We start from the raw sequence: 10,717 nt of genomic DNA, 5'->3' as shown, positions 1-10,717 counted from the left end.
ACTGATTTGTGTCCCAGCTGCTCCACTTTCCATCCAGCTCCCTGCTTGTGTCCTGGGAAAGCAGTCGAGGATAGCCCAAAGCCCTGGGACCCTGCACCCACACGGCGGACCCGGAAGAAGCTCCTGGCTCCTGGCTTCGGATCTGCTTAGCTCTGGCCATTGTATCCATTTGGAGAGTGAACCAGAGGATGGAAGATCTTCATCTATGTCTCTCTTCTCTGCAAATCTTCCTTTCCAATAAAAATTTAAAATATATTTAAAACAAATCTAAACGAAAGAAAAAAAGTCTCAACAACCATATTAATCCAGGAGAAGGAACCAATGGACAAAAAATTCAGTGTTACTTGCTGTTATCTTTCTAATTCAAGAAAATAACCTTGCCATGGATATACAGCTCAGAAAATTTATGCAATAAAAACATACTGAGAAACAAAATTAAAAATTACTTTCAATATTAGGTATATTTTAGATTAAATGAACAAAGTAACCCCAGGCAATGAAACAGTGATTCTTGAGAAGTTAAAAATTTAAACAGAAACAATATACATTAAAGTAATATTTTATTTACCAACCCTTGAAACATGCCAAAATTCATATTGGCCAGTAGAACTTTCCACAATGAAATGTAGATCAATATTATTTGTATAAAAAAATATTTTAATGTAGTGCCTTCAGTCTGTTCTCAAGAGATCAGCATAAGAACATTACATTTAGGTGGAAACACCAAATATAAGGTAAACATCAAATAATGTCATACTTCTGGCTTACTGGAAAACCTAACGTGTGTCAGGCCTGACACCTTGGTTAAGTGAGGCAAGGAAATGGGTAGAGTCAGAGGTACACAAAGCGTTAAGGGTTCAGATAATCCTTTGACCTTCTGAGAAACTACAGATGGGAGATACGCAGTGAATATTTCTGTACCATGGTGGTTTCAGTCTATTATAGCGATTCTCATTCTGCTCACACAAACAACTACCGCTGCTTTTGGTCACTTGAAAACAGGATTCAAAGTCACTACTTACTAAGCTGAAGAAGATACTCAAATCCCTCACATCCAAAAATACAGTTTCAACTTGGAAAGATTAAGGTATACTTGTTACTCATAATTACTTTTAGATATAACTGAAACTATACTACATAATCAGACATACTACTGTGCATAGTTAATTCCAGTTACCATATTTTACAGCTAACGGTCATCAACAGCACAAACAGTATGCACCAAAAGAAATATGATAGCGAAATGTTACATTTAATTTTCTTTTAAACATAGAAGAACTAAGTGTAAGAAAGAACCTGCTTTTCTTGATAATTCATTTTAAAACAACTGATAACAAACTGACCACAGAAATAATTATATTTCACCCAGCATCAAATAATCTGGAAGAAGATTCTAAGATAGATGCATTTCTTGTTCAATTTCCAAAAATAAATAAAGGCTTTCTAATTGAAAGTATTTACCTTCCTCACTCTCTAAAGTAAACATTTTAAAACCTCCAAAAAACAGTACAAACAATGCTCTCTCCTTTGAATAGCTCACAGTTGCTTATTACATAAAGTGTTTTCAGTCCCAACACTTTCTCAAATCCTAAAGATGTTTACTTCCCAAGAACATAACAGTCTTCAGTTCAAACCATTTAGTCCGTTTCCATGGCAACACTGCGGGATTCCTTGGCTACCATGAGCCGCATTAGTTGACTGTGGAATTTCTCAATCTTCTTTACATCTTGAGCTTGGTCTGTTCTATACACCAAACACTGTTGAAATTTTAAAATTACACTTTAAGTAATGCTAAATATTGACAGTGTAGGAAACATTAAGTGAGTAACTACTAGAGTCCTTTCTTCCACTACTCTCTGGAGGTCCTGCAGGGGAACTGCATTCAAGTATCTAAGCCTCCAGCAGCTTCATTCTTCACTTATAGGATTTTACATGCTATTGTTGTGAAACAAACACTGAACCAACTTCATCAGAGCACCTAAAACCCCACCCCCACCATCAGCTAAGACCCCGGGGCGGTAGCCTAGAGGCTAAAAAGTCCTTGCCTTGAACTCTCCAGGATTCCATATGGGCACCGTTCTATCCCCAGCAGCCCTGCTTCCCATCCAGCTCCCTCTCTGTGGCGTGGGAAAGCAGTCCAGGAAGGCTCAAAGCCTTGGGACTCTGCACCCACGGGGGAGACTTGGATGAAGCTCCTGGCTTCTGGCTTTGGATTGGCTCAGGTCTGGCCGTTGTGGCCACTTTTGGGGACTGAATCTGCGGATGGAAGATCTTTCTATTTCTCCACCTCTCTGTATATCTGACTTTGTAATAAAAATAAATAAATCTTTAAAAAAAAATGAGCAGCTAAATAATATATTAAATCCTGCTGATGTCTGATGAGAACTCAAAGCTGAAAAGCAGGCTATTTTTCTGGGGACCTAGTTATAAGTAACTGGGGAAAAAAAGAAACTTCAGGATTCCCTTTTTCTATTTGTGAATGTGGGGCATTAATAATATGTTTTAATTTCTGAAGCTTCAAAAATTTTTTTTCTCATACTAACAAATTTAAGTTCGTTAGACAGTTAAGATCCACTTAGAGAGGCTGGTTTTGTGGTCCAGCAGTTTCAGCCACCTGCAACATTGGCAATCCCATATGAAGAAAAAGTTCAAGCCCTAGTTGCTCTACTTTTGATCCAGCTCCCTGCCAAAGCATCTGGAAAAGCAGAAGATGGCCTAAGTGCCTGGGCTGCGGAGATGCGCCTGGTTCAGCCTTGGCCACTACAGCCATTTCGGGAGCAAGCCAGCAGATGGAAGACATGTATCTTTTCCTCCCTCTGTTAACTCTGCCTTTCAACTAATTAAACAAATAAGTATGTGTTTTTAATAAGGACTTTTGCTTACAATGTCATAAAACTACATATTTTACAAGCTTCAAAAATATCTTACAGCTGGTAATCCTTGTCTTTTTAAATCCATTTTTCTTTAATCTTAACAGTTTACAAGTTTTAAGCAACCAGAGTTAACAATGCTTTAAAAAAAGTCAGTAGCTTAAAAAAAAAAACAAAACCCTTAGAATTAAATCTTATGCCCAACTAATCTGAATTTATTCATTTAAAGTCAACTAATTTCAAAAAGTTTTATCCATAAACCACTCAAATTTGTGTGGTAGGCCACAGTGATCTGTCATTCAGTTTTTAGAACACGCATGCGCTGGGAGAGGAACTGTGAACCCTTCCACTAGAAAAGACGCTAGCCCCACAGAAGACAATATTAGGTATTAGTTGTAGAGTCAGCTTAAAATTATGCTCACATGAGATGACAAAAAGTCAAAATCAGCGGATGGAAGATCTTCTCTTCTCCTCTCTGTATATCTGACTTTCCAATAAAAACAAATAAACCTTAAAAAAAAATAGAGATACATTTATTTTTATTGAAAAGGCAGATCAGATCTAAGGAAAGGAGAGAAAGATTTTCCATCTGATGGTTCATTCCTCAGATGGCTACAAAGTCCAGAGCTGAGCCGATCTAAAGCCAGGAGCCAAGCGCTTTCTTTGGGTCTCCCAAGTGCGTGCAGGACCCAAGGCTTTGGGCTATCCTCGTCTGCTAAGGACGGGACCCAGCACACAGCATAGATAACATGCCCAAGCATTCATCCCTAACAGCTCGGCTCATCAAAGGAACTTTTAGGTCATCAGAAAAGACAGACACTATAGGGGCCATGACGGTGGACTTGACAGGCTTGTCAACAAACCTGCACTTTCAGAAATCACTCTGGCCTGAGAAGGGACAGAAACAGGGACACAGTTAGGAGACCAGCAAACAGCACAGGCAAACGATGCAGTCCTAAACCCGAGGGACAGTGAGGATGGACAGTTCCTGAGGGGAATTCCAAATCCCCAGCACACGTAGGTGTGCAGTACCAGGGATCCAAAGGGAAGGACTGGGGGACATGAGATGAGAGAAAGGAAAGGATCTGAACTACTGCCCAGGGTTGTCAGCAGGCTGGTGACCTGCACCCAAACGCTGCCCAGAAGGGCCAGACTTGAGAGGCAAGATCAGCTCCACACGGGTAAGGCCAGCCTGGAGACAGAAAGGCTCAACTCTGAACAAGTCAGGAAGTCAAGAAAAACATGAGGCCAACATACAGATCTGCAAGTGGACAAAATTATAGGGATCCTGGACATGACTGGACCACTTCAGAAGCAGCATGACAAGACAACAGAGGTGAGAAGCCTGGGGAAACAAGCATTTATAGGGGCACATCCAGGAAATAACTAGTAAAGAATGAAACAAAAAACAAAAATAAAGTCAAGATGAAAAGCAGGGCCTGGCGGCGTGGCCTAGCGGCTAAAGTCCTCGCCTTGAACGCCCCAGGATCCCATGTGGGCACCGGTTCTAATCCCGGCAGCTCCACTTCCCATCCAGCTGCCTGCTTGTGGCCTGGGAAAGCAGTTGAGGATGGCCCAGAGTACTGGGACCCTGCACCCACGTGGGAGACCCTGAAGAGGTTCCTGGTTCCCGGCTTTGGATCAGCGCAGCACTGGCTGTTGCGGTCACTTGGGGAGTGAACCATCGGACGGAAGATCTTCCTCTCTGTCTCTCCTCTCTGTATATCTGACTTTGTAATAAAATAAATAAATCTTTAAAAAAATATATATATATATTTTAAAAAAAGATGAAAAGGAGCTGCAATTGCCAAAATACTCCTGAGAGTCTGTTTGAGTTCTGGCTTCTCCACTTCCAATACAGTTCCCTGCTATCATACCTGAGAAAGCAGAGGAAGGGACCCAAATGCCTGCGCCTCTGCACCCATGTGGGAGACCCAGATGAAATTCTGGTTTCCTGGCTTTGGCTTCCAGCCACTGTGGCTTTCTGGGGGAGTGAACCAGCAAATGGAAGATCTTTCTGCCTTTCCCTTTCTCTATCACTGTACCTGTCAAATAAATACACAAATCCTACCAAAAAATAATAATAATAATAAAAAGAAGGTATGAGCATGTTTCTGTGCAAAGGCGCATGCAGAGACCAGGTGGCAGGGGTCAGGGCATGAACGGGAGGCGAGTGAGCCACAGGGTGGGCAGAGGAGGGGAGACACACCGGCCGTCCACGCTCACGTCGGTAGGGCATGCTTCCCTCCTTGGACATCAGAAGGGAGCCCCGGCCCTGCTGACCTCGGGCTGTGCTCTCCACACTGCTCTTCCTCCGAGTCTGACAGCGATCACTAAAAGGCAGTCACATACTAATCAACGAAGCAAACTGTTTCCTTGGTGTCCATAAAAGGAGCCTCTAGAATGAGGTTCTTGCAATGAAATGTAAAATAAGCACCCTAACAGAAAATCTGCATAAATTCTAAGTAATCTGAAATAAACGGTTTAATGTAAATTTGAAAGCATGCAACAAATCAAAAATGTATACTTACAACTAAATCATCTGTCACTTTAATACACAAACTCCCATCAGAATGTCTATATTTGAGAACCACACGTGCCTAAAAAATGAAAATACATATTCAGCATCAGTGAAGATACATGGCATTTCTCAAAAATAATTTGGTCTTTAGGTGGGCTGCAAAGGACAGTTTTAGAATAAACACCCAAAACAGCTGAAGGCATTTTCATGGAAATGAAGGTTGTTTTTTTAAAAAGCCACTTTTAGTTTATTACAACTTGACTTTTTAAGATTTACTTATTTATTCAAAAGGCAGAGTGACACAGAATGAAAGAGGGAGATCTTCCATCCACTGGTTCACTTCCCAAATGCCTGTAACAGTCAGAGTTTGGTCAGTCTGAACCCAGGAACCCAAGGCTCTATCTGGGAATCCCATGTAGGTAGCAGGGACCAAGCATCTGAGTCATCTTCCTCTGCTTTTCCAGGCCATTAGCAGGGAGCTGGATTGGAAGTGGAAGGGTGGGCCTGGCATCATAGCTCAGCTTTCCTTGCAGGTGCTGGGATCCCATATGGGTGCTGGTTCATGTTCCGGCTGCCCTACTTCCCTTCCAGCTCCCTGCTTATCCTCTGGCAAAGCTGTAGAGGATGGCCTGCACCTGCACGGGACATGTGGAGGAAGCACCTGGCTTCGGATCAGATCGGTTCTGGTTGTTGTGGCTATTTGGAGAATGAATCAGCGGATGGAAGATCTTTCAGTCTCTCCTTCCCTCCATAAATATTATCTGCCTTTCTAGTAAAAAATAAAATAAATTTTAAAAAAGTAGCGGTGCAGACAGGAACTAATGCCCACATGGGATGCCAGCATCACAGGAAATAGCTCATTTTATTTGCAGTCTGTGAGAACAGAGATGTACTGAAAATCCCCCAAATACATACATGCTCAGGGAATGTCTCTAGAGACTATAAAGTGATTTGGCACTGCTGACAGTAAGAATTCATACTAACACCCTAGTCACACAGCAGGAACAGGAAAAGAAGGGGAAAAATGAGCAGAACTGGTTAATTAAAAAGCCCAGGTGAGGGGCAGGTCTTGTAGCAAGGCAGGTTAAGCTGCTGCCTGGGATGCCCATGACCCAATACTAGAGTGCCTGGGATGGAGTCCCAACTATTTGTGATCACAGCCTGGAAGTAGCACATCCCTGCTCCCCACAGAGGAAACCGAAGTGGAGTTTCCAGCTCCTGGCTTTGGCCTGGCCTGGCTATTGTGGGCATTTGGGGAGTGAGCTAGCATGGCAGAGCTCTCTGCCACTCTGTTACTCTGCCTTTCAAACAAAATAATAACCCTTATATATACATGTCAAAGTCCAGAAGAGGACATTTGGTCAAAGCAGTGAAGACCCTGCCTGGGAGGCCTGTACCCACGTCTGAATGACCGGGCTCCACCTGCAGCTGTGCTGTTACTATTCCTGGGGAAGTGCGTGGTGTGGCAGTGAAAACACAGCTTGGGACACTCACCCCCAGATCGGATCGCCCTGCCTGACCCGCTTCTGGCTAACCCAAGCCCTGGGAGGCAGTGGTGCTGGCTCACGTGACTAAGCTGCCACCCACGTGGAAGACCAGGACAATTCTCGCCTTTGAGCTTCAGTCGGGCCCAACCCAACTATTGTCGGGATTCCAGGAATGAACCTACACAGCAAAGATCCTTCTCTGTCTTTCAAATGTGAAAATAAATGTTTTCATTTCAGTGCTATGTGCACCGTGGGAGGCAGCAGGCGATAGCTCAAACACTTGGGTCCCTATCACCCATCCAGAAGATCTGAATTGAGTTCCCAGCTCCCAGTTTCAGCTTGGCCCAGCCTCGGCTGTTGCAGTATTAGGGATTGAACTAGCAGGTGAAGCTCTATCTAAAATAAATAAAAAGCAAAAATCCATGCCTTGGGAACCTACTGTGGTCCAGCTCATACTTTCCACAGATCTCAGAAGGTAAATATACCACAAAGTATCCACCAAAATTATGCCCTTATTAGGAAGGCAATACATGATGTTTTATTCTATAAAAGCAGAACTGGGCCTTGAAAAATCTCCATCACAAACTTTTCCAAAACTAGAATAATTCTTATGGAGTGTCATGCTGCAAAAATGCTTTTCAAGGCTTACTATTTCAGTCAGGCAGTCAGGATACTTTCTGCTTACTTGCTTTATGTACATATATATTTTTTAAAGATTTTTTTTATCGGATAGTTATACAGAAAGGAGGAGAGACAGAGAGGAAGATCTTCCATCTGCTGATTCATTCCCCAGGCTGCCGCAACGGCTGGAGCTGCGCCAATCCAAAGCCAGGAGCCTCTTCGGGGTCTCCCTCATGGGTGCAGGGTCCCAAGGCTTTGGACCATCCTCGACTGCTTTCCTAGGCCACAACACAAAAACACGACATGTAACATGCCTGGCCTACTGAAGGCACTCAACACAATTTAAAGTCCAGTCATCCTCCTTACTCATCTTCTCCCCTAGTAAGAAAAGTTTATGATGCAAAAGTTTTTAGGTCACTGCAATGCTGTCTAGGTAAAGAACTAAAAAGGCCTCTGCTGGTTGGGCATGCTCTGTTCACCATGATGCTCTATTATTTTTTCATCTTCCTACATTACTATCACAATTTTTTTCTTTTTTTAAACAAGATTTATTTATTTTTATTGCAAAGTCAGATATACAGAGAGGAAGATCTTCTGTCCAATGATTTAATACCTAAGCAGCTGCAATGGCCGGAACTGCACCGATCTGAAGCCAGAAGCCCAGAGCCTCTTCCTCCAGGTCTCCCACACAAGTGTAGGGTCTCAAGGCTTTGGGCCGTCTTCGACTGCTTTCCCAGGCCACAAGCAGGGAGCTGGATGGGAAGCAGGGCTGCTGGGACATGAACACATGTGGGATCCTGGCATATGCAAGGTGAGACTTCAGCCACTAGGCTACCGCACCTCTGCCCTACTATCACATTTTTACACTACTCTTAGAGGGGATGGGACAGCATGGCGGTGCCATGGCATAGTACATAAAGCCTCTGCCTGTGGTGCTGGCATCTCACATGGACACTGGTTTGTGAGCCAGCTGCTCCACTTGTGATCCAGCTCTCTGCTTATGGCCTGGGAAGGCAGTGGAGGATGGCCTGGGTTCCTGGGCCCATGAGGGAGACCCAGAAGCTCAGGGTCCTGGCTTTGGATCAGTTCAGCTCCAGACGTTGTGGCTATGTGGGGAGTGAACCCGGGGATGGAAGATCTGTCTTCCCTTTCTCTATATAAATTTGTCTTTCAAATAAAAATAAACCGCCATTGAGGATGGAAAATCTCTCTCTCTCTCAGAAATAAAAATAAATAAACCAAAAATATAGCCACCCTTATACAAGCTTTATATTTTTACCTGCCTTTTCAAATATTTAGTTTGTATCATGGGTACTTCTGGACAAAAGTCCTGTAGGTTCTCATGGTATACAGCCCGCATGAAGAAACAAACAGGAGGTATGGTGCAGTGGCATCACAGGCTAATCCTCCACCTGCCAGTGTTGGTATCCCACAGGCGTGCTGCTTCATGCCTCAGCTACTTCTCTTTCTTGTCTAGCTCCCTACTTACGGCCTGGGAAAGCAGCAGAGGATGGCCCAAGTGCTTTGGGCTGCTGCATTCATATGGGAGACCCGAAAGAGGCTGTTGGCTCCCAGCTTCAGATCAGCCCAGCTCCAGCCGCTGTAACCATTTGAGGAGTGAACCAATGCATGCAAGACTTCTGTCTGTCTCTTCCTCTTTCTGACTTTCAAGTAAAACAAATTTTTAAAAAGGAACCAAGCAGTGTTGTGAACTAGGAAACACAAACCACACTAACTATACTGAGTAGACAGCAGCCACGGGGTCATAAATTGCTCAATTTCAAAACAACCCAACACATCACTTCTGTGACCAACACTAAATGAGCGAAGCTAAAACGGTAAGTCATTTCATGGAACTAAGGTTCCATAGCTTCTTGCAGCTTACCAAGGCCTTTCTGTGGGTTGAAGCCTATAGTTAATCCTAACATCAACAAAGCTTGCTGCAGTCTATTGCTGCTGGCTGTGAGCAAGCGGAGGAGGGGCACACAGCTCCAGCCATCGGTACAGGTCTCACCCAGGAAGCCAGATGTACCAAATGCCACGAGTTTTTTTTCTGCCCTGAGGAGCAGCTTTGTGACGTGGGTGGATCGGCAGTAGCCTCCAACACCAGCTCTTTCAGCACTGGGCTGAAGGCCACCCCTGTGTCCCACCCCACGTGACTGGGACACAAAGGACAAGGACTGAGGTACAACGCAGACCACGAGGGCACCAGACCAGCCCTTGGTGCTCCACTGGGATGCCCGCCTGGTCTGTCAGGTGTACTCTCGTCATTTTTTCTTTAGAGCAGGCTCCGTATCACTCTTCAAAATACAAACGGGGGCTGGCGTCAAGGTTCAAGAGACTAACCCCGATCCCATATGGGTGCCAGTACGTGTTCTGGCTGCTCCACTTCCCATTCGGCTCCCTATTTAAGGCCTTAAGACCTAGGGACCCTGCACCCACCTAGGAAGAAGCGTGGAGGAGGGACAGGAAGCCTAGTCGCGGCGGGGAGGAGCCCAGGGCGGAGAGACACGTAGCCCATCTGAGCGGCGAGGGAGCTCAGGGGCTGTGGGGGATTGAAATGACCCCGACTGTCCGACCGGGGCCTCGCTGGACAGCCGGCTCAGCGAAGCAGCAACGACCGTCCTCCGCTCAATCCCGGCACCTCCCCGGGAGTGCTGAAGAGGGTCCGGGAGGACGAGCGGACAGCAAGGACACCCTGACCAGGGGATGAGGGGGCGGACGGCAGGGAGGACACCCTGACCAGGGGGTGCGGTGGCGGATGGCAGGGTGGACACCCTAACCAGGGGGTGCGGTGGCGGACGGCAGGGTGGACACCCTGATCAGGGGGTGCGGTGGCGGACGCAGTCCCGCCGGTCATTTACCTTCATGGGGTCAGCGAGGTAGAGCTTCTCGGCCGCGCGGCTGAACTCCTCCCATGTCTGGTACTGAGGCATGGTAGCCCGGAGTGGATCGGGAAAGGGAGAGAAGCAAGCCGCGGGGACCGCAGACTGCACCCGCTGCCCACCTGCTCTCGGGACCGCCGGCCGCTGCACCGTACCAACCGCCCAAGATGGTGGTAGCTCCTCCTCGCACCAACGCCTCGCCCCATTGGGTAACGCTGACCTCGCTCGTCCAATGGGCAGCAGGGATGCTGCCAGGCAGGGGGTGGAGCCCCGGGAGGTTGGCGAGCTGGGAGGCGGTGGCGGCGGCCACAGCGCCCCTTGCAGCACCGGAGG

At 45.9% G+C, this 10,717-nt stretch overlaps 1 protein-coding gene across 1 annotated transcript; it reads right to left on the bottom strand.

Annotated features, from left to right (window-relative positions):
- Positions 1-544: 544 nt before the first annotated feature.
- On the bottom strand, positions 545-10,715 carry SRP9 (signal recognition particle 9). The gene is made up of 3 exons (XM_004578605.3): positions 10,364-10,715; positions 5,402-5,470; positions 545-1,757 (listed from the first exon to the last, which is right to left on the bottom strand). The coding sequence occupies exons 1-3, from the start codon at positions 10,433-10,435 to the stop codon at positions 1,638-1,640; spliced, it is 261 nt and encodes an 86-aa protein (XP_004578662.1). The 5' UTR covers positions 10,436-10,715; the 3' UTR covers positions 545-1,637.
- Between the last annotated feature and the right edge of the window lie 2 nt (positions 10,716-10,717).

Source organism: Ochotona princeps, chromosome 10 (assembly GCF_030435755.1).
Source record: "Ochotona princeps isolate mOchPri1 chromosome 10, mOchPri1.hap1, whole genome shotgun sequence".
NCBI lineage: Eukaryota > Metazoa > Chordata > Mammalia > Lagomorpha > Ochotonidae > Ochotona > Ochotona princeps.
Note: the sequence above shows the minus strand (reverse complement) of the source record. Positions and strands in the feature narration are given on the sequence as shown.

Bases quoted from the DNA above. Each gene is read 5' to 3' on its own strand.
- SRP9 (XM_004578605.3), bottom strand. From the start codon at position 10,435: ATGCCTCAGTACCAGACATGGGAGGAGTTCAGCCGCGCGGCCGAGAAG. The intron at 5,471-10,363 runs GTAAATGACCGG...TTCATTTTTTAG, and splicing joins ACCTCGCTGACCCCATGAAG to GCACGTGTGGTTCTCAAATA. The intron at 1,758-5,401 runs GTAAGTATACAT...AAATTTCAACAG, and splicing joins AAGTGACAGATGATTTAGTT to TGTTTGGTGTATAGAACAGA.